The 25121-nt window shown below is 34.5% G+C and overlaps 1 protein-coding gene across 1 annotated transcript in view; it reads right to left on the bottom strand.

Moving 5' to 3' along the window:
* Positions 1–25121, bottom strand: part of LRRIQ1 (leucine rich repeats and IQ motif containing 1) — a 111652-nt gene that overhangs the window by 84470 nt on the left and 2061 nt on the right. The window contains exons 3-13 of the mRNA XM_049792260.1: positions 24597–24691; positions 23310–23415; positions 22380–22609; positions 20382–20456; positions 18984–20204; positions 17877–18029; positions 15497–15647; positions 10143–10336; positions 9236–9363; positions 2956–3029; positions 2560–2653 (exon numbers count right to left, since the gene is read on the bottom strand). Coding sequence (XP_049648217.1) covers positions 2560–2653; positions 2956–3029; positions 9236–9363; positions 10143–10336; positions 15497–15647; positions 17877–18029; positions 18984–20204; positions 20382–20456; positions 22380–22609; positions 23310–23415; positions 24597–24691 — 2521 coding nt within the window. The remainder of the gene's footprint in view (positions 1–2559; positions 2654–2955; positions 3030–9235; positions 9364–10142; positions 10337–15496; positions 15648–17876; positions 18030–18983; positions 20205–20381; positions 20457–22379; positions 22610–23309; positions 23416–24596; positions 24692–25121) is intronic.

Raw genomic sequence — 25121 nt, 5'->3', positions numbered from 1 at the left:
TTTACAACTAATTCCTTTGTTGGTATCAAGGGGTTATGTAAAGTTCATTGGAACATATTGCCTGAAGTTATGGTCAATGCTGTATTCAGCAAATCCATATTTTATAGTATCCCATACTTTAAATCCTTTAGACAAATGAATCTCTTGTCTAATCATAAAAGCTCTATTGGGTCAAGCAATCTAAAGTGTCAGTTCTTATAGTTAAATTGAAATTCAGAAAGCTTTTCCCCTCCAGGTTACAAGTGAAATAACAGTTAGTTCTGTAAAATAGTGGGAATTAAAACAATGCAAATGGGAATTTAAAATTTGGTCACAGTCACTGAATTTTATTCACAGAATTACCTGTGGGAACCATGGGAGTGCAGATAAGTCTGTTCATTAAAAAACAAACCAACCAAGAATATATTTGTACAGCTATCTTTTAAACTACTCAAACATCTCCAACTAAAAGTTTCAAACAGGTTTTTTTTCCACTGGAATACTAATCAGAAATTTGTAAAAAAAATCTTCTAATGGAATATATATATATATGTAAGGGTGGTTTTGTTTTTGTTTCTTCTCTTAATACCACACATACTCCAAAACACACATACCCCAAACTTTTACGCTGTTACACTAAGCAATTTAATACAGCATATGTGAACACAATTTATCTAAACACATTCTTGTGTAACACTGCAGTGTAAAACCTCACCTTTAACTGACTTGAAATTATACAAGGAACCATTTTGGTCATTCTTCAAAATTGCTAAGCTTAAAAAAATAAATCATATTTTTCTAATAAAAAAAATCTCAGTCAGCTGGTTTAATTACACCCAAAACAGAAGTCCAACTGTTGTGTCTCATCTCATTTCTTTAGACATTGTATTATGTCAACACTTTCCTAGGTAAATACTTGATTTGCTTAGCTGAAAGAATTGGTAATGATTTAAATTCTTACTGATTAAATGCTTCTTTGTACATTTAATGGAATTATAGTAAGAGTTCACTAAAAGACACTATACCATTTCATCACATGTATTCTGGAACATCACCTAAAAATCTAAAATTGCATTTCCAACTAGTCATTCTGCTCTTGAAGGTCTGCAGACTAGAAAGTATTAATTGTAAGGAAGATGAAAGAACACTTCACATTAAATTAACAGCACTACTGTACTTTTGCTGAGTAATTCTCTCAGCTTTAAGTCTTGATGACACTGGCCCAGGTATGGGGTTTCAGACCACAGAATTCTCAAGAAACTGAGAGACTTCTACTAAAATACAAAAAAATACACAAAAATCCTATCCACATACAATTTTATTCATATGGCTTACAAATACAATCCTATCACAACTACTCATTTCAGGGATTCTGGTGACTGCATCTCATTTCATATGTCAAGATTCCTTTCTACCCTATCCACTTTTTATATCTACACATCTAATAGTCTCTAGGATCAGCTCTTTAATTTTTTTTCAGATCATTATTTCAGTATTATACATCACTGGAGGGCAAAGAACAGCATTATTTTTACATCTGTGCTCTTTCATAATCATAAGAGCTATTAATTTTTGGTGTAAAGATAAGGAATTCTCAGAACAAGAGAAAAGTCTAAGCTTCAGCTACTAAGGAAAAATCAACTGTTCATTCCAACTTTTTCTTCTAAATTTTTTTCCTTGAAAAATGCTAAGCCAAGGATTCCTTGAAACATTTATTATAGACACCACCCTTTCTCTAGCTATGTGCAGTGTGAAACTGTCACAGCAGCAAGACTGATAAGGAGTGAATGGATGAAATGATAAAATGGAGTAAATAAGAAAAAAAAAGACAGCAAAGCAGAAAGAGAAATATTCTAAGAAGCTGTGTGATAGACAGTCAGAAACTGGTAGTTCTATGAAGGGCAAGTAAGCAGCATAAGAACATTAATAACCAGAGAAAAAAATAAAGGATTTAAACTGCAGATGAAATAGAAGAAGGAAAAGGTTCAGTGGATGGTTATGTCTTTATGCAAAGTTTTAATGAAATTTAAAATAGGGTAATAAAGGTCATAAAAAACCTCAGTCAGAAAGTTAAACTTGTCAGTAAAGAGGAACAACCAGAATTAATGCTGAAAAAGAAGACACTGTGATCAGTGGACAAAGAAGCAATTACAAATAAACAGCACAAAGAAGGCCTATATCATCTTTATATTTTCTGCATTTGCCTAAATAAATTGTCATAAAGAAAAACACTCATTCAGGATAACAGTTAAACAGCATAGAGAGACACCACTGTCAAGTTTCAGCACACATGCCTCTTACTAAGGTTCTAAGTACTAGGTCAAACATCAAGATTTCTGTTTAAACAAAACTAGAACTGGAATTCTTAGAAAATAAAGATCACAGAATTGAATTTTGTTATTTTCCTATAATTCTCTTCCAATTTGTGGTAGTGTTCATACTCACCTCATTTCTACTGTTTAACTAACATAAGTACACCAAGTTTTTGGCTGATTTTGATTGATGAGTAAGATGTATATACACCTATAGTTTTTGGCTGATTTTGATTTTTTGAATTAGCAAATTAATTTATTTTCTTACCTCCAATTCCTTTCTTGGAGAAAAGGATTTCCACTGAGTGACAACTCACTTAGTTTATGACAGTCACTTAACCATGTAATGACACCTTTAAGGTCTGTATTGTGGTAGGAAAGAAAATAAAATATAAATCTGAATGCAGAACCATATTATTTCTCATAAAATCTTACATAAAAGTGAAATGTACCAAAATCATGAAGTACTACAAGCAATTCTGCTACCCACACAGTATAGTTGTAATTAATATCTGTAACATCCATGTTTGGAAATTATTTTTATGTTCTCTGTATAAATATCTCATAAATAAATGGGAACAAATCAAATTCAAATAAGTTTGTAGTTTAATTAAGAAGTTCTTGTTTGGATAGGGTTTTATGGTGGTTTTTTTATACAACTCACCTGACAAGCAGTTATTTTGGATATCCAGCTTTTCCAAAGATACAAATGAATTTAAAGGCACGAGCTCAGTTAATCTAAGAACAAAACCGAAGAGGGTTTTTTTCAATTAGATGAAACACAAGTTTGATAACAGAAAGGCACCAGAATCTTTTATAGTTATGACAGTTTACTCATGTAAATAAGAAAATACCAATTTAGCTATCCAAGGTGCTAGAACTAATTACTGAAATTTTAACTTGAAGGCATTTCTTAGTCTTCTCAGTAGCTCAGTTTTGAATATTTACTCATTAACATTTTGTTTTATGTGGTAAATATTTCGTTCTGTTTCTTGCCTTTAGTGCAGAGGATCTGAAGTCTTGTAAAATTTACACAACTCATTTGGCTTTCCTTTAGGTACCATAACTAGAACGAAACTAGCAGAAGGCCCTGATTCTGGAGAAGAAAGAAAATCTGCTTTTCTTCTTTCCTCTTCCTTCATTTCTCATTGCTCAAACTTCTTCTCAGTTTGTTTCTCTTCTCTACTCAGTACATTACTTCCTAGATCCTAAAACTAACATAATCATTGTCACAGTTCTATTTCTGAACAGGTCAAGGCTGCACTGTCCTGTAATATATTTTCAGTGCTTCCTCTGTCTTTCTACTTCTGTAAGACAGTGTCAGATAGGTGCCTATTATACAGAAACTTATGGAATTACTGTTCTCTACATATCAGAGCTTTCTTGTGCAATAACGCAGCAAAGCCGTAGCAAAGCCATGACAAAATTCTTATCTGTGTACTGAAGAGTAAATGTAAGGAAACTGAGCTGACATTCATCTGTACAAAGGATTTTGGACTGTAAGATGTGTATAATGACTACTATTAAAACATTAGTGTCCAGTGTTATTAAAGTTTCTTTACTTACAAACTTGCATTGAACCATTCAACATTCATTCTTAGTTGCACAAATCAGCTGCCAGGCTATTTCCAAATATAACCTTTCAGATTAAAAAAGTTTATTTTGCTTTATGTTAAATATGAAAGAGGGAGGAAAAATTAAAATCAAGATGCAAAACCCCTCAGTCTTCAACTTAAACTACAATATTTATGTATAAGCATATACTAAATCAACTATCTTTTAAAAAATAAATAAATATACATTTAGGTAACTTGCTTCATCCCTCTAAGGACAAGGCCTAAGCATAATGAGAGAATGGCAACACCAATGGCAACGTGCGTGGTCACTTTGTGACTGCTAACTTTCACGGAAAGCAGTATTTTCTGATAGTTATAGTGCTTTTGAAAGCTATAAATCAGAATTCTTATAGTTAGAAAGAGGATCATGCAAAAAACCGAAACCTACTCACTCCACAAACTTAGAACTGGTCAGAGCCACAAATGCTTATTCGTTGCTATGTGAATGTGTTGTGTTTCCAGCACAGGCATTACAACGGAAATACAGAGCTGGATTTAAATTTGGTACAAAAATTCTGGACCAAATGTTGGTTGTAGATTCTTTAATCTCACTGAAAATTTGACCATATGCAAAACAGAAAAAAAAAATAATCATTTCCACATTCAGTTGACAAGTATTTCTATATGACAACATAATTTTTTAATAGTGAATTCAGAGAAACAGATATATAGCCAACTGAGTATGTGTCACCGTACTTCCATTTCTTTCTCAAACCATACTGTAAAGTTGTCCTGATTGTAGTCCTATTTAGTTCTATTACCTCCCTGCCAGATTTCTATGGAATCAAATAAATATGAAAAAGTATTAACTCTAAAAAACATTAAGCCTTATATGTAGATCTGTACAGAGTACTACAAATATCAGCATTTTAGGTTCTCATGACCAGTCAAAAGTACATAAATAGATTTAATATTTGTAACAAATATCATCATAGATATTAGTGGCTAACAGTATGGCTGCGAAGACTGAAAATCCATGATTCAGATTATAGATTGACATATTCAGAAATATCCAGGAAAATAAAAATTGTACTTTGCACAAGGGTCAAAAGATAATGCAGTATTTTTTTTATTTATATTGACAGACTTCTCTGGATCTTTATCAGTCTATGCTGTGGTGAATTAGAAATTGTCTACTGCACTACCCTTGCCTGCTGTTGGCATTATGAGAGTTAAAACGTTTCCCCGTCATTCTATAGCTTTCCCTTTACTGACATTCTTTGTTAATTTTTTTCCTAAGAAAATTCAAACCAGAAAGACAAAGGACATTACTGAAAACTTAATACTACTTGACCTTGTCACATTAGCCCTGGGCATAAGAGAGATATAAATTACAAAGAAGACACAAAAGTAAAAGATATTCACAAAAAAGCAAGCTATAGCTTCCTCTTTCTGCTCCCATTTAAGGCTGTAGCAGGACAGGACACAGATAACCACAGAAACTCTATGTCAGAAAACTAGATTTAAGAGACTAGAATAGTTTCAAGTATGCATCAGAGAAAATAAAGATTGCTTTTCTGAACATGAATAGCAGTTACCGCTTGGGATGGTGCAAATCCTGCTGTGCATCTGCCTTTCCCCAGAAAAATTATCATTGATGTTAACAAGAGGTTAGCAGGAAGGAGGGAAAAATAATTAAAAATAAACTTATAACAATCTAGGTCTTTAAGTAAAGCCCATATTTCTTTTTCATTCTTTAAAAATAAAAATATTTTAGTTTGAAATATTCACCATATTTCTAAGTAGTAATCAAATATAATGTTGGAAATCTGCCAGTTAGCCACTTGTTTCTTGAATACTCTAGTAGACAGTACTTCTACTATCTTGCCCACGATGCCACATACTCAGAGATAAACTTATCGCCAGCAAAGAATTACTGAAAGTGATCAAAAAAATATAGACTGGTAAGGATAGGATGTGGAAAACCACTATACGTAAGTATAACTTTTTCATGACTGACTTATTTCAACATCCAATGACATTTAAATTTATTATGAGGACTCTGGAAAAGTGGTCAAATTCTCAAAATGTGATGGCTTGCAATGACAGTGAATTCAATTCTTACATCTGAGAAATTAGGTTAAAAATACAGATACCATATATATTTAAGTAGGGAGCACAATACATACTAAAAAAGCATCGAGCTGACTTCTTAGCATTTCTATTATAAGCCTTTTAGGAACAGTATGCATCTGGTTGCAAAAACATGGGAGCAACATGTTCACAGAGAATTTGTTTCTGGCCAAACCAGTTTCCTAAAAAAAAGGAATTTTTGCAGATGACTGCATTTTTTTAAGTATTAAATTTTTATCTATCACACTTAAGTTATCTTAGTGAAAAACAAGAGATAGCAAAAAAAGAACTTTGCCATATTAATGCCATATTAAAACACAAATTTTAAGAGGGATAGATTTGTCTGCTTTGAAGATGGGGGGGGGGTAACAGATTGATTTAGTGTCTCACTGTACAACTTTTAAATGAAAAAGACATTATCAAGTAAGCTACATAATTAAGTGGGATTACATGTAAATATAAATAGCACATGAAATCTTTATACATATTAAATATGTATTCATTTTAGTCCCAGGGGCAAGGTTTTTCACTCGTACACCTAAATCTTTATTTGGAACAGAAAAAAAAGAAAACGCGCCTTTTTTAAACTAATTTAGCAGTTGCGTTCTCCAGCTGCTATAAAATAGAGCACAGATCTTCACAGTCCCAATTCTGCAGCAACCCAGTCAAGAAGATATCCATCATTGGCTTTGGTTAATTGCACATTGAGCAAGTATATGCTTTGTATGTATGCCACAATAAAACACTTAATAAAAGCAGTAGTGGTGAAATAGCTGCCATTTTTGTATTTGAAGGAGTTAATCACTACCTGTTATATTACAAATCCTTGTTGCTAGATTGTAGGTTTAAAAAAAATTAATTTTTGGAGTTTTATCTTTGGCAATTTCTGGTTTATGATACAGACAAAGCATCTCAGGAACAAAAAAACCCTGTAAATTAGTGTAAGAATTTTCTTTTCACAGTACTTCACTTTTAGAAAGAATACAGATTCACGGCATTGCCATTATACGGGCTTCCTGCAATCAGTAAAAAGGAAATGGCACTCAGTGCACCCTTGAAAAAAATTCACAAAATTGCACTAGCTGTAGGATAAAAGTAAAGAAACAGCTTTTCTTTCAACAGCTTACTCCATTACATTCACTGTTTCTTTAGAACATCGAGTTACTTATGCTATAGCACACACATATGGAGCTGCTTATAAGTGTACATAAAGTAAGTGTAACATTGCAGGCTACTGAAATGCCAGGAATTTTGAGGCTTTTAATATGCATTTAAGGCTATCTTGTCCTGTTTGCCACAAAGATTTGAGATAAGCTACAGATACATCAAGGAAAGAAAGGGAATTGTCTGGGCAGGAGGTGTGTTTATTTTCAGCACATCAAGTTTGCTGATGCAAAAATATGTGCTTTCTCCCAGTCCAGCAGAAGAAACTCAGTGGACCAAACACTGCATCTCAGCTTGGCCACTGGAAAACCAGAATAAGCACTACAATGGACATTAAAAACTGTAAGATCATGGGATGGGTGAGTGACATAAGGTACATCTACAAGGCCAGTCCAGTACAACCTAGATCCAGAGGCTGCATTCAAGCTATGCCTGAGACCATGCTCCTAAGTTTGTTCTCTCCCTAGCAGGCACATGAGGTCTTCCAGCAGTTTTGCAAACTTTTTATTACACACAGCATAGTTAACCTTAATGTTATCAAAAAACAAACCAGAGGAAGAAGAGGAAACTACAAGAAGATAGAGCCACATTACTGAGTGTTCCACAAAAAGCTGAACAGGACAAGGGAAAAAAAAAAGAAAAAAAGCAAAGAACATTAATTAAATCAATACCTTTGACTCAGAATCTAACACTTAACAAAAAATGCTCTTGTTAATCACAGGCAGGAAGCACTTTCTCCAAACTCCAGAAAAATTAATAAAAGAACAAAAAAACACCTAAAAGCCCAGCAACTTGAAGATTCGATTCTGTAAATATAGCTAGGTGTTACGCTTATGTCTAAGAGTTTACATGCATACTACTTCATTAGAGATGGCACGAAAACAATCTGAAAAGTTATATAAAAATGTAGGTTGTATATGATTAAACAATAATCATTCTCCATGAAGGACATTCCGTATAATGGACTCAGTCTTACAGATCTTTTCTCCCACAGTCTCCCAGCTACATTTGACTCTGCTGAACTGCTAAATGTCATATAGGATGGGATTCATCTGTTTAAATGTTGACACCTACATATGAGCTGGTCATTTTGACTGTTAGTAGTCAATGAGGATGATCAGGCACTTGTAGGGTATGACTAGTCTCAAAGGAAATGGCTAAAAATGGCAGATGAATCACACTCTAAAAGCATCTCCTTTTCAGCAACAGAAGAATGAAGTGACCAGTTCAGAGTGTGTATTCTGTATATTGTGTGCAACAGAGCATATTCTATTTGTTTGGCTGCGATCAATCTTGTTCAGAGCAAAATGGTCACAGTATAGAAAAATAATTAATTTTTACTAATTTAAAATTAATTTTAGTACTAACGGATTGTAAGTTATAATATTTTTCCTTATTTTTTTAGCAGAACTTAAATTGAGAAAAATGGGGTGGGGAGATAAAAATTTTGACTCCTGAATATCTGGTTATTCTAGCTCTACAGATGTACAGATTAGCTTAGAAAAGGAACTGAAAGCTAATTACAGAGTACTTGAGTGAATGATCTAGTTTTATACTGCTTGTCTTGATCCTTCTTCATTTTATACCTTTCAAACTGAACCATAGGAGTGACAAATGAAAGCAAATATGCATGTTTTGGAAAGCATTAATATATGTATGTAAAAGAAAAACCAACATTCTCATTTGCCCTTTTTAACTCTAGTAGTTGCACTTAACATAGCCTTCAAAGTCTGTTTTGAATAAGCTAGCTGTGAAATATGAAGTTTGACAGACATACTCTAGCAACAATTGCTAAAGAAAGAAAAAAAAAGAAACACCATGGTTTTAATAATGCCCCAATGCTCAAAAATTATTTGCATATATATACATAACTTCTAATAGAAAAAAATTACTTTTCATAGTTAATGCTGTTTCAAATTTTCTTAGCTAAAGGTAGTCAATGTCATTACTTGTCAACCACATATTTTCAAAGAATATCTGGAAAAGACAGTGATATTTTAACCATACTGAGAATTATACTATTCAGATAAGTGTTATATTAGTAAATTCCTCCGTTTCAGTTTTGTAAGTGGAAGAACATTTCTTGCTTACCTATTTTGAGACAGCGAAAGAATCTGCAATAGAGGCAACCAATACAAAGAAAGCATTCTCATAGTAGAAATGCTATTGTCATCCAAATATAGTTCTCTTAGGAGAACATGATTTTCCAGTCTTGGAAGCTAAATAGAAAAGAGATGGTTATTTAAAATTAATATAAATTAGAGAAACAACAATGGAATGCTTACCAGATGCTTTTTATAAATCATTACTAAATACAAGTAAACCTCACATTTTGGATATATGTATCATTTCCTTATTGTGTATGTACCAGTTGTGATACATAATTTCTACATATCAGGTGGTAAGTATTTTTTACTATCTTCTATCTAGTCTGAATAGTCAATGTAAATTTAACAACAACAACAAAAAAGCCCAACAGCCACAGTCTTACTATTTTATTCATGCAGTTATTTACTGCATATTGGCAATGGTTTTCCTCTCTTGGATTCGTAAGAGAATCATTGTCAGTAAATATGACTAAGTGTACAGTTAGCAAACTACTTTGCTCCTTTAAATGCTGCAACAAAACCTTCAACTTTTGGAGGATCAGCATACATAAAGTTAGTCTGAACTATTACTTATACATAACAATAATAATATTTTGTTACATTTTAAACAAAAAATCTGCATCATATAACACAAACTGAAGACTAGATGCTATGAACAAAGGAAATAAATATAATTACTGAGAGGCCAATTTTAAAAGGACTTAGGAGCAAAAAAATACATAACTGCTAGCCATTTGTATCTTTGAAAAATCTCCATCTCCTAGGGGAAAAAAAGCCTACCTAAGAGTATGAAACATGCCACAGCAAACAAAGAGCACATGATCAGCATTGTGAAATATATGACTTAAGAAAGATGTATGCCCAACAGCTACTGAATTCAAAGCTTTTACCTCCTGGAGGTTATTGCCTTGCAACTTCAGAATTTGAAGTAGGCCACAATTCTCAATGCCTTCAACTTGTGTGAGATGATTAAAAGAGCAGTCTAGGTGAATGAGAGTAGGTGCCTCACAAAGACCTTTTGTGCTGATTAACAGATTGTGGTCCACAATTAATTGCTGAAGATTTTTCAATGACTCCAGACCACCTGAAAATTAAAGAGTTTAGGTAAATTAAGTCATAATGAAATAAAAGTCTGTTGGTTTTCAAGTAGTAAGAAAACTCTGGACTTTCAATATATTTATACTATCTATGGTAACAATTAATATTAGTCCTGTATAAGGTTTAAAAATAAATTAATGTATTTTGACCCTATCAACTCTAGAATGCATACAGTTCACAAATTTCTGATCCTGTTAACCAAGCAACAATAACAGTTTATAACCCCTTTAGCACATCTGTTGGAGCAGAACATTCTTTTAGTGATAAACTATACTTACTACGTTTTAAGCACTTTCTAACTGCTACTCAGAACCTATGGGCTCTGTGAAATGCTAACAACCCTCTTAAAATCACCCCTCAGAATGGAAACAGTATTTATGCTTAAAAGTTAATTTTCATTATTTCAATTTTAAAAGTTTGGGGTTTTTTTAAGTTATCAGCAAGGTGAGAACAAATGGTGTTAAAACTTAGACCAGCACCACCTCTATTATTCAAGAGCATCTTGTTTACGGAATTATGTCACAAAATATTTTTAATGAAGAAATTTATGAAGAAAATTTAGTGCCTTTTAGTATAAAGCTATACTTCTATAGCCATTAGACTCTCAACTTAATCCTGCCAGCTAGTGTAAGAGCAAGAATGTGTGCCATCTCTAGCCCAAAAAGACGCAATGGAAGAGTTTCCTGTCAGCATCTGTTTCTTTCACAGAATTTTTCCCCAATCATCCTCTTACAACAGCAAAAATCACTCTGTCTTTCCACGGTCTTACACATGCTAGATATTCTACAATGGCACTGATGTTTCTGACTTGCTACAGGTCCAAGCAGTTTTTCTGTACCTCTGTAGTAAAACTCCTTTGAAGGGACATCCTTTACAAAACATATCTAAAATAAGGAATCTGAATTTACTCTTCTTTCATGTGTTCTTCACATGGTTTTACTTTGTCTCATCTTTAGCTCACCCAAAACTTCCCAAGTTCCCAAAAGGAAGTTGGGTGAGCTTTACAGAGGCGAATGTCTGTGATTGTCCTCCGAGAATAAACTGAATTATGAGACCAGAGGCCAGTTTGCACCATAGATTATTGAGAATACAGAGCAAAATTTAAAAAAGAAGATGAACGATAAGGAGAAAACAGAGGTAAAAAATTAAATGCCAAAACTAGTAGCACATTTTTTTTAAAAAAAACACCAATCAAATATAGGCCTTTGAATCATAGTAATTCGAAAAAGGAAAGCACCTAGTGGAAGTTACACAATTGCCTGATATTGAAGAGATATCATCCTAAATCTAAAACAAATGTCCCATACTGTATCTTCAAAACCGTGCTTTAGGAAATAAATATACAAACCTTTAATTATTCTGAAAGAATTTCAAACATGCCCATGGATATTATCCTGACTGCAAGATCCTGGTCTGTATTTTCTTTTATGCTTGGATAAAATAAAAAAGGAACCAGCACCATCTAGTGGTCTCAAAAAAATTAGTTTCAGACTGTTAAAATTAACAGCTCCCAAGACTTCCTCACAAGAGCAGTCCTTAAATCTCCACTTTTAAGTTATCAGCATAGCAGCACTGGAAAGTTTTAAAGCACTGAATTAGTCTGGGGTGGGACAGAGAGGAGAGACTGCACGCACAGTAAGAAAAGGCAAGGAATTAATACAGGATCTGGAAATTTCCTATTCTACATGTTACACAAAGCACCTTTTTTACATCTCCTTCTCCTCATCTGTCTTGTTTAATTAGATCAAATGTCATTCGGAACAGACATGCCAAGGCTACATACAATGGGGTCACAATCTATTCTGGAACTATCAAATGCAGTCCAACAGAAACATATACAACAGAGTATAATCTAATACAAACAGATGGTATTTTAATGTTTCTTCTGCACACATGCAAAATTAAAAATAAGCATGAAAGTCTTCTGCACATTTCCAGAAGATACTGTCTGTTTTACATATGATGCAACCAACAATAGCTATAGCAGTATATGGGAAAAGGCATTCTGTTGAAAAACATATGGTTTCAGCAAGGTTTGTGGAGAACCTTTATGTAAGTAGCTCTTAGCAACTTGCAAAGTCCAGCTGGGGTCTGTTAGCTAGGGACTCTATCCTACCTATCAATACAGTCCTGAAGTAACTTCTATGTGTGACAAAGATGAATGAAAAGAGAGGAGTGAAAGCTGACAGTGAACATGAAGATGAAAAAACACATACAAAAAAACCCCCAAAACGGAAAGGTGTCTGACAAAAAAAACCCCTATGTGCTTTCTTAAAAAGAGGAGGTCCAAAGAAGCATTTACAATTATCCATGGTTATGCATCGCTATTCGTAGCACTGCCAGGATTTCAGCCAAGATACTATGGCAATACAGACACCCTACAAAAGAGTATTCTCTGATTTAAGTCAAAGTGCTACTTTTTGTGTAAGAAAATCTTTAAGTAAAGCATTCATCTTCCAAGGACAAACATATGCACTGAACTTCAGTGTATTACTGACACAATTAATTAATTTGTGATCATGCATTCTTAAGTGGAAAAGCATAATTAAGACATATTTCTCATACTTTTACTGTTATTTTTAACAGTTTTCTGGCAATTCTAATCTTTTCCCTACTGATGCTATATTTCAATGGGAGGAGAAAAAAAGAAAAAAGAAATCACAGCGTGCTTGAAGTTTCCTACAATAAGTTATTAAAAGAGAAGTATTATAAACATAAATAAGCCTTACTTCTTAGCAAAAAGCCCCCAGACTTTGTTAAAGCTGAATGAACAGAGAACATTGCACAGCACTGCAGCTTCCAAAATTGCTAAGGGACATCCTGCAAGATTTATGGATGGGAGGGATACATTAACTTCTTAAAACCCATAAATCTATTTTTGTGTATTCTATGCAACTACTTAAAACCAATATGTTATTGTATTAAATAAATCCTGTATTATGCATCTGTTTTAACCAGACATCCTCAAAGCAATTCTGGAGAGGAGAAAGACATTCCAAGCTGATTTTTGTGGACATTTATTTACCCACTCACACTGCACAAAACAGAAAGTACAAGAGGATTTTACTCCACTTAGCCTGTACAAAGATACTACATTCCACACAGATGCCACATTCCTACATGTCATCCACTAACACTATGTCATTCTTACAGCAATCTTGCAAACATTTTTATCAAATGAGATAAATCTGAATAAGAATCTTATCCAGCATTATTGGCCACAAGGATATAGATGAAGCTTCTTTAACCAGTTTATTTTATTGTTCCTCATTAGGGTATTGATACACTTTTGCAGTAAACATTGATATTCCAGCACCTTTGTTCCCAGGTATTATAAACTCTGTTCACAAATACTAACATCCCAAATTTGCACATATTAGCAAAAAATACTAGAAATATCAACGTTAAACCTTCTAAATCTACAGATTTTTTAAGCTTTCACATTTCTGTTTGCTATGCCCTTGTTATTTATCACAGAATTGCATTATCCATGTTCATACTGTTTCAGTCTCCTTTTTTTTTTTTTAACAGTGGAAACCATTTCTTTATATAAATGTCTTATGTGAATGTGTTTCATCTATCTGCTTAATAATTTTCCAGCAGGAAAAAGAAAATTAAGTGTCTAAATCAAGACAAATAAAATTAAAATAAAAATCGTATCTCCTTTCCATTCCCAGCTCTGCAGTCTTTCCAAGCAACACCTTTAGATTTAGCACAGACTAAGAATACAACCAGAAAATCACCTTTACAGGTTTCATGTTTCAATTTATACAAAACTGCAGCACACGCAATTTTTTTCTTGACCAGGAGATTTTATTTCAATGGACAAATCTCTGAAGATTCACCTCTGTTAAGACTATAATACTGAAGTTATATAGTCACCTGTATTTTGGTGGCCTTTACAAATTTCACAGTATGTCATGCACCAAAACCCAAGTCCCTGGAGCATAGAGAGGCTGTTAAATCCAGTTCTGTTCTGTCTGCTGTGCTGCCTTCTTGAAGGAAATTTGCTACTTTCAAGCCTTGAGAACTCCCTTTCAAGTAATGATCTGGCAATTTACTACTACCTTTTCTCAGCTGTTAATGTTGCTTTTGAGGGATCACTAATGGTCTTCCCTCCATACATCATTCTAAAAACAAAAAACTGGCTTCTCCACTTACATACAGCAAAGCTCTTAGTTATTTTCACTGCACTACACTTTCCTGACCTTTTGTCAGCAGAAAATGCCCTGGATCCTGATTACATCTATGCCAAATCTACATAACACAAGGCTCACAATGCAGTATTTTTGGCTTGCCAGAAGCTGACACACAGTATCTTCCCCTTAGGCACTTTACAGTCCCAGCAGCAATTCAAGCAGAGAGGCAAACACTTGTTCACTACATGAAAAATTCCTGGCTGGCCAACAGAAAACATCTGTCTTCTGGCAGAAAGATTTCACGTATTGAGTGGTCTGGGTGCATGTAAATTCTAACTGGTTGACTGCATGCTAAAGGTACACCTGTTGCCTGCCAATTGTTGGACCTGACAAATACAACTGCCTTTGTAAATATAATAGGGGTTGGCACACCTGCTGTGCCTACTTAGACTCGGGTTTTTTTCCAGCTTTGGGGCAATGAGTAGCAATGAAAAGGCAAAGTGGGAGGGAAATACAGAACAATAGCTTGGAGCCAGAACGGGCAGCATTTCAGTAGAAAGAGAGGCCATAGACTCAGACAGAAAATACAATTTCTGTGTAACTACCTACTGTGTCAGTCAGGAACACACTGGAATTCTCTGCAATTGTGAGGTTAGGCTTTATATTAATTTTGTTTCTGTAGATAAACTGAACTCAGGCTACTCACATATCCCAATTGAGTTTGTGCAGGTAATATTAGCGGCCCTTCTAGAAAGATTTTTAGTTCTTTTTGGCTGACAATAGTTATATGACCTGGCAGATGGAATATATGGCAGCAGCTATGCCATACTACAAATAAATGTGAAGTAGAGTATCTTTTAAAATGCAGGTCTGTTCTAAGCCTGCTTCCTCATTCTCCTTGGGCTTAGCAGCTGGCTGGCCCTGAATGCAAGGGAAGTAAAATTCTGAATACAAACAGCACAAATATTGTTATACAAATCAGAATAATTTTTCATTAATTTTCTTACCAATTCGAGTGATTCTGTTGTAGGAAAGTTCAAGATTTTGCAGATTTATGCAGCCATCTAAGCCACAAACTGATGAAAGATGGTTCTTATTCAGAATCAGAATACAGAGATTTTGTAGATTTTCACAGTCAATCATCTGAATGTTGTTTTCCTGTAATAAAGGAAAATGAGAATATTAAATAGCATGTAAAGTGAAATAGCAGAATTAAGTGTAAAAATATGGTAGATTGTCATCATTGCTTTTTTTTCATCCTAGACTTCTAGCTAGGAGTAAGGGCATCTCTTATTTTTTTTCCATTAGGAAAATAAATTGCTGAGTCACAGAAACTGACTTTTGTGTCCTGCTGCGATAGAACAAAAATACATCTTGAACTTCATTCTGGCTCTGAAAATGTGCATAAGTTGAAACAAAAAGCATAAGGATAATTTAAGGACAGAGTGGTCTTTTCCATATACGCTTTCCTAGCTTCCCAAATCCTGGGAGACTGAACTAAGAACTGCACAGAAACCATCAAATTTACTAGACACTAATTAAGACAGCTATGACTTTGCTGGAACCCTATTTACTAGTAGTGAAAATCTGCATTTAGAGGTGTTTTGGTCACAAATATTAAGACTGTTTTCAGCTAATGTTCTTCCCCCAAGAGATCTTGCTCTTTTAACATCCCCCTCCTCAGGCCATTTTAGTAATGCTTCCTTGGATTTTTATTTCACTATTTGCTGCCCTTGCTGTTTTCTTCTGGTTTTCACCTGCAGATGCTCAAACAAACAAAACTTAAATTCCCTGCCTTTGTAACAAAGTGATTAAGGCAAAGAGCCTAATTTTTATACCAGAATTAACATGCTGACTAAATTGAGGTGCTACCTTCAGCTGCAGGCAGAGATATGTAGAGGTTTCCTTTGGAAGCCGTAACACTCACTCCTGTCCTTGGACAGCCCCTTCAGTTGCATCAGTAAGTTAAAGCAAAGAACTGATAGCTTAAATATTAGATTTTGTATGAACAGAAATGAGGGGCAATATCAAGCAGAAATTAATGCCCAACAGAAATAGAGGCAGCTGCTTTAGCTATGTGAGAAATACCCATGAAACAATATTGGACTGTTTCAGCTGTCACAAGAGAGGCTGTTTCTTCATTAAGGTTAGCCACATTAGCTGGCACAGCAAAAGTATAAAGTATTACTATTAACAATATATATAATTATTAAGTTACTAATAAAGCATACTTAAAATTATATCTAAGAGCCTTGTCCTTAACTAAATTATCCTCACATATCCCAGTGAGGCAATCCTGTATATTATTTAAAATCTAACATTTTAAAATAAAAACAAAAACAAAACACAAAACCAAAACTGTTCTGTAAGAGACAGTATTTGATCTAAAAAAAATTATATATAAATACCAATCTTAGTAAGACTGGCAACTTAGATATATATTATGACCTTATACTAATACTTTGCTCTTGTATTTTGAGGTACCCAAAATTATCAAATCCCAGAAATTACATTCTGAATAGATAAGAAAACTGAGAAAAGGACACAGGTATTTGAACCTGCCCTATTGCAAAGTTCTAATTACCAGACAGACAACACTCCTTTAACTATAGTTATTACCAGCTCTCTTCTCCACATTTAATTAAAAATACCAAAACCAACAAAAGCTCCATACTTTGGAAAGAATACCAGTTACTGGGCCAGCAGAAACATTCAAGATTTCTACGAATAATAAAGGCACATTAACTTTCTTGTGAATTGGTGTTGTTAAAACACATGAAATAAAAAATGTGAACAGAGCTGTTTCATGTAAATCAAGTTCTGGAACTAAGATGCATCACAGAGCAAAACGTTTTCTTTAGTCATTAAACTTACAAGGCCATGTAAGACACTGTGCAGTAGCAAGTACCTAGACATTATGCCTCCAGTGTAACTCACTATACTGTTCCTTGAGCATATATGCGAGTAATTTTAATTAATGTTCAAGGTGTGTACAGCAAAGGCCTCTTCCTTCTACCTATTCCTGCTTAAGCTGAGCACCTGTTATGGTAAACAGCATCTGCCCACTCATGAATCAGAAAGACTGAGGTAACGAAGATCTATCACCATGCCATACCAACGCTAATCCTAGACTGATACTATCATGCACTTTTCTTAGTATAGCTTGATTAATTTGCAGGATGTTGCTTTAGTACAATGGAAATTGTTATATGCAATGCAAATCTGCTGGTATAACTTTGTTCACATATGGGAGTATTTTGTTGATATTCCTATGTTCTTAAGGCACTAAAAGTTATATATTCAGGTGGGCACAACTGCATAACCACCTAAGCAGCAAAACTGGCAGTTCTCCCCAGGTTATAATAAAGAGTCAGATATGCTTAGTACCTCCACATTGATATACTTCAGGTCTTTGCAGTTACTTAGTCCCTCCAGTGAAACTAGTCCACAGCGCCTCAGAGTCAAAACCTGAAGATTTGAACACTCGGATAACGTTGAGAGGCTACAAGCTGGCAAGTCTTCGAGTGTAAGTGTTGTGACCTACATTCATTTATTGATAAATAAAATCAATTGTTTGTATATTGAACATTCATTGTACAATGTCACATTATGGTTATTTTCTTTAAAAAGTAAGAGAGACCAAAGTTACATTATACTAACACTTTAGAAAATGCAAGCAACTAATGTTAATCCTTTCATATATAAAAGGATGGCAATGATGGGTTTGCTCTGTTAAATGGGAGAAGTTATTATGAAAACAGTCTGTTTGATTTTAACATCGACCTTAAAATAAATAAACCCGATGCTTTGCTAATGACATTGAATTTGAACGGATGAAAGATAAACACTAAGCAAAGCAATTAATAGTGTGAATTGTTTCCCATCACACTATCATAAAGAATGAGTAAGTGCACAAGAACAGACAAAAATAATTCAGACTAAAAAGTGTATGTAGTCAAGTATGTCATCTCAGAGAGGATACCAAAACAAGAGCACAGAGCAAGCATACAGCGATAAGTTAGGAAGTGGTAAGAAAAGCAAGTCCTGGGAACCAAGAGATGTTCTTTATGGCAAAACACCATCTATAAGCTGATCAGCAATATCTTGCTTCTGGAAGAGACTAGTCTTCTCAAAACTCTGAAGGGGCTAGATGAGCAGGAGCTGAAACATGGACCCTCATACAAAGGCAAAACCATATTAATTTAGCAGAAAATAGGAGCTAGAAGCTCCTGCCTTTTACAGACTTAAGATACTGTCAATTATCTGAAGACTAATACCACACCAGTCTGTTCCACAATGCTCACGGGAATTCAAAAGTCATTCTCATTGCCCTTATTCTGAACTTGTGCAGAGGAACCCTCACTGAGATCTAGATCCTGCTCAACGATATCTCCTCCTCTTCCAAAACAGCATTCTGCCAACATACCCAAAAAAAGAAAAAAAAAAAGTGATGGTATGGCTTCCCATTTCATTCTAAATCTTCTGTATAGTTACCTGCTGCAAAGTACTCCAAGGGCCACTATGAATTATCTTTTGTGTACTTAATGGAGGCATCTTGCAAACTGAACTTTTCCTTGGTCGTTTTTTTACAGTTGCTTGCTTTCTATGGTTTTCTTCATATATTTTAGACCAAGATTTACATGTGTTCATCCAGTTTATTCTCTTCTTTTCAATATCATCAGGAAGAATTAGGCTACTGGAACACTCAGCTGTATCTTGGATTCTCTGGTTCTCCCAGGTTTCTCTGCCTTCCTCATTAGCATCTTTCATTAGAAACACAATTTTCTTCATTGTTTCAGACTGAGAAAATTGATCTGTGACTTCTTTACTACTAGCATTTGGCTGGACATTTAGTGGACTGCTGCATATATTGTTTGCCTTATTTTCTACCATGTCATTAGCTCCAAAATTAACAGATTCATCCTTTGAAGTATGACTATTTGGAGCTTTATTAAGATCTCTAGTTTGTGAGTAATTTTCTTCTACACGTACTACTGAATTCATGTGTATGTTCTCATTATTTACTTGAGAAGAGTATTCCTTCTTCTCAGAGCCTAGCATGTTTGGTGTTGGTGTCAAATTTCTTTCTGGTGGAATTATCCAATTATTTGTTTCATCCATCATTTCAGTCTGTTTTTCTTTTTGTTCCTCTCTTTGCTTATTTAGTTCCTTCTTCTGTTCTCTTATGACTTTTGTATTTTCTGTCTGCTTATCCTTTTTTATGTATTCTTTGTTGTTTTCTCCACTTTCACTCATTACAGCTTTTGCTTTTTTTTCTCCTAGTTTTCTTTGTTCTTCTCTTCTTATTTCCAGCTGTTTTTCTCTTTCAAGTCTCAGGCCTTCTTTCTTTTTCTCATATTCCTCACGCCTCCTCACCTGTTCCAAATATTCCTGTCTTTCAAGTTCTTCTTGTATCTTTTTTTCCTTTTCTTTCTTTTGCCTATTTTCTTCCACTCGCCTCTTCATTTTTTCCTCTTTTTCTTTCATTTCTCTCTCTATTTCTTCTAGTATTTTCCGCTTCTTTTTTATTTCATCTTTCCATTCTTTTAAGATGGGACCATATTTTTTATGGACTAAAAATGACCTAAATCTAGCTTGGATTTTCACAGCTGCTGTATTCTGTTGTTCTGCCAGGTGTTGTCTTTCTTTTGCCTTCTGCTCTTCCAAGGCCTTTTTCTCCTCTTCCATTTGCAACTGCAGCTTCATGATCAATTCCTAGGCCAAAACAATTAAGACAGACTTCAACCACTTTTAAAATAGGGCGGGCCTTGACGCATATTTATCATTAATAAACAGAATCTGGTGTATTAACTGTTCCAGAATAACATTTACTCTCAAATATATGATAGTAACCTCACAGTCTTTTGACAAAACCTCACCGTACAACCTTACCTCATGTTGCATCATTTTGTCTCTCCAAGCTTTCTTTTCTTTCTGTAACTGATCTTCTATTGCAGTTTGGTGTTTCTGCACAACAAATTAACCTAAGTCAATATTGTACAAAACCTGGAACATCACAAAACATGCTCTCTCCAACCTCCCCCATCCTCTTGACTTTCCAGCAGTCCACTTTTGCCAATGCCTGAATCCAAATGAGAAGCTCACCTGTGTGAGGATCAAAATAAACAAGTGGACACTTGCATTGGTAATGCAGATTTGGTCGTGTACTGAAAGATGCATACCTTCAGAGAGTCAGCATCTTGTTACTGACCCAAATGACTGCCACATTCCTCTCCAAATTCTGTAGTACTATTGAAGATGAAAACTAGACTTATGAAACAACCATTCGAAGTACAGGTAGACAACAGAAACATAACAGAAACAAACACTCTGAAAGTAGCACGAACAGTCCCTCTTTAATTGCATTGCTATGTTACTGATAATCTTAAAATCCTTCAAACAGGAATTTTGTTCAGTAAAGCTAAAGAATATTTTTTCACTTAAATTGTTTCTCAATGGAAAATAAAAGTTCAAGTCTATTTTCTCAATATTTGCAAATAAATAGTATTTCCCTCCTTGCCCAACATATTCTCAATCAGAAAAAAAAAAATCCAAATTACCTGGAATTACATCTGACTGACAATTAGCAGACAGTAAGTACCTAAAAAACAGGGGATGATCCAGAACCACATAACTCCTGGTGGAACCAAGATAAATCAGTATCAGCCAGATCAGATATACAGGAGAATATGAAGGAACTACTTGGAGCATACAGTCTCCCAGGTGCCTAAGCACTCTTTTGCACTCATGCTCAGAAGCACGCTATTCAGACAATAGGAGACTAGATAGCTAGATCCTTCTGGACTGGGGAAGTTAGTCTCCATCTCTCACCTCCAAAAAGAGTGCACTAGCGACAGCACTACCACAGTGTCTAAATGGGGACATGCCCCACCTTGCCTAGAGAAAGCAAGCCATTCTACATCCAAAAATGATTCGTGACATCAAAGAGCAGAGGAAGCCTAATCAATTTTGTGGCCTGTTGAAAAGGTAGCTATATCAGACACTGAACTGGCCTTCAGAGATCAGAGGTCTTTTCACTCACTAAGCCCTTCCTTAATTTTGGTGACTTGAATTACCTCGCTGGGAGCAAGATGCCCACCTCCTCAGAAAGCTACAAATCAGTTAACTGAAAATGCAATGTTAATGCATCTCTCAAAACACAAATATTTAGGTTAAATAATAAAATATTGTGGCCCCACAAGTATAATGTCCGAGGGTTATGTTTCCTCACATTCTTATGCTCTTTTGTGGAGAGCTTTCAAATGTTTCCCTGCAGTATGCAGCACACACTATAGCAAACCATGACTAAATACTCTGAGAACACAACCAGTCAACATGTGGAGTCATGTTCTGTTGTGGCAGAACTCAGTAGATGAAGCCTGACTCAGTTTCCCAGATACAGACAAGAAAAGGGTGCATCGTAACTTCTACCTAGATGAAGCACAGCACCAGCATTTCTGAACTGAATTATTTTGGTCCAGGTTACTTCACCTATGATTTTTCATCTAATGTGAAATTGGGGTGTGAGGTCCAAAGTAAGTAAGTATTTTCTGTTAAGGCACAGTGACCATTTTTCATTTGTGAGAGATTTAGCACAACTCTAATTTCCAGTACTTTGGCTGGTGTCATAATATAAAAACTTAGCAAGGGCAAAGCCTAGAGAATAATTTAACATTTAGCATAGCAAATTCATTCACTGTTGATCAAAGCAGTAAATGCATAAAACCCAGTGGATCATACTTAAATATGTCTTACATCTCATTTTGATACCACAAGTAGACAAGAGTTTAGGACAGTCATACAGTTTGGGATAGTACTCTCTTTTTCACATTAGATCTTGAATTCAGATAGTCTAGATGGGAACAGATTGACTTCAATATCATTAATTACCTTATGAAGAAGCTCTAACTTTGTTCTTTCAGCCTCAAATTCCTCCAGGCGCTGCACCCTTCTTGCATGCTCCTCTTCATTTTGTTTTTCCTGTGCTTCCTTCTCAGCTTCCCACTTTTTCCTCTTCTCATCTTCAAGCTCCTTTTGTCTTTTTTCCCACTGCTCAAATTCTTGTCTACACTTCTCTTCTACTTCATGATGAGTAAGCTTTACACTCATTTCAACATCAGCTACAAATTTGTAATCAACCAAGCAAACCTTTTATTTAATTTCCTAATAAGCATTGGGCAATATTAAACAGTCTTAAAGTACTGACAAGAAAAGGATTCTGTGCTGATACAGCCAGCAATATATATCCCCAAGGAAATGAGAACTACAGTGCAAGTCTTTTCTATCAGAAATGTTATTATCATGATGCACACTTACTGACTCTGCCACAACCATGCTTATTCTACCAACGTGTATTTCAGGATTACACTTTGGCTTCAGGATGAATGTCTTCTGTGGCTATCAGCAGGGGTTTTATAACTGATGCACTCCACCCCAAAACATGCAAAGGCCACAGTGAAGAGAAACATTCCCAGCCAATGTGACCATAAAAAAGATAAAAGTGGCCAAAGTACAACCTGCTTAGTGCCTCCAATCTGGCTTCCATTTGTATTCGTAATAATTTAAATGATTTTTGGGTAGTATTTTTTGAAACAATTTTCTATTAAGACATTAAAGACCAGGATAATTTTGTGATCTTGAAATGGGATAAAAGCACAGGCATTTGCTCATGTCCAATTCATGAAGTGTCAAAATCTATTGCATACTGTAACATGTAATTTTTCACAAAGAATGTCATGATACTCATGAAAACAGAAAAGCAGAAAACAGTGAAATGATGCTAAAGATCAACTCAACCAAATGACTAATGCATTTGCTTACCTGTAACAAAATGGTCATCGGTGACCACTTCATCACTAGTCGACTGACAATTATAACTAGGTGTTGTAGCAATCTGCAAGTCTTCATTTTCAATTTCAAGTAGTACCTAATATAGTTTAATATTGTCATTAAAAAACAAGAAACAAAATTTAAAAGCAGAACATTTTAAAAAATCTTCTAGAACAAGGATAAGCTTTTCATCACATGACAAGTACAATAATATGAAACTTACTGACTGGAATCCTTAGACATTGAATAATGCAAAGATATCAGTCAAAATATTGTCTTCTAGAGTAATAAATATTGGAGTATTTCCCAAAATACATAATATTTCTTTGTGGGTTTTTTTAACATATTTTACATTTTGACTTGGAAAAATAGATGTTTTGCATTTAGGATTTGTTTTACTGTGGAACTAAGCACTATATTTATGCATTAATACTATTATGCACATAGGGGAAGAACTAGTTACAAAGTAAGTTTTTAAGAAGTCTATTTAAAAATAATGCTATGGGCATGAAGATTGCTGTATTTCTTTCATTGTTCTTTATTGGCAAGAAGTAATATATTCCAGCTCATTTATCATCTGTTCATCACATGCTTGGGGCATATATTAATATTTGTAATGCAGCTGAAGTCACATAAAGTAATTGTGCTGTTCTAAACAATGGTCTTCTGCTAACAAAAAATCATGTTTGCAAAAGTGCTCACTAATAAAAGCCAGGTGACAAATTAAAAGTGATTAAATTAAATATAGGTTTACGTTTTTCTACAAACTTCAGCAAGTTATTCTGTCAAATCCTGTGAACCCAGGTTCATAACTCTTGATTTGTCTTTGAAAGTTACAGCAATTATTATGTTTACATTTTCTATAAAATAATGGAATATATTAGGAGCAAGATTAACAGTAGCACATCCTCCTGATCGTCATAAAAAGCGTAAGATTAGAGAGGTTTAAAAGTGTTATCATTCTATTGAGATAATATTCTGCAAATAATTAACAAAAAAGGATTATTTGGTTTTGTTTAATTTTGATTTTTGTGCTCAGCATCTCAACTACTGAAACGGAGAATTTATTCAAAATTTTAAAACTTATACACATGGTGTATTACAACTGATGTCCCAGTTCTAAAGAACAGCACATCTTAATAACTTATGGATAGTCTGACAGAAACAAAAGTGAACACATCTATAGGTCTCCTTAGGAGGCCAACAAGGCAAGTGTAAGCTATCTAGATTACTTCATTGAATTTTGTTCACTATAAATATTGTTTAAATAGAGAATACCCTTTTTTTAAATTGTTCTGGATCTTCATTATATTCAGAAGCCAATTCTGCCAAGTAATCTGAAGCATGGCAAGAAACTACTCCATAAATGTTACCTAAAGAAGAAATAAATATGTAATTTAGTACACAGAGAGAAAATCCCTTACCAGTACTCAGTTCTGCTCTATACTGCTTAGCTACTATATTTTGTCAAACTAAAATAAAGCATTTTCTTCCTTTAAAACTCTTACCCCACCCAATTTTACTCAAATCTATAGGAATCATTTATCTACATTAAAAGCAGCAAGTATGTGTAACTGGAATACACACAATGATATTGTAAGAATCCAGTGACACCAAATATGAAAGAGAACTCCACAGCATAAAACACAGCAGAACATTTTCTGTGTAGAAAAACACAGTAGAACTTTTATCACATAGGTCAAAAACTGCCAAAGAACTACAAAAAATAATGAAAAAAAGTAAATGTCCATTGCAAAATAAAAGGATAAGATGAAACCTTCCTCGAATGTCAAACTGTATAGA

This window comes from Accipiter gentilis, chromosome 34 (genome assembly GCF_929443795.1).
Source record: "Accipiter gentilis chromosome 34, bAccGen1.1, whole genome shotgun sequence".
Classification (NCBI taxonomy): domain Eukaryota; kingdom Metazoa; phylum Chordata; class Aves; order Accipitriformes; family Accipitridae; genus Astur; species Astur gentilis.
This window is presented reverse-complemented; position numbering and strand designations above follow the sequence as displayed.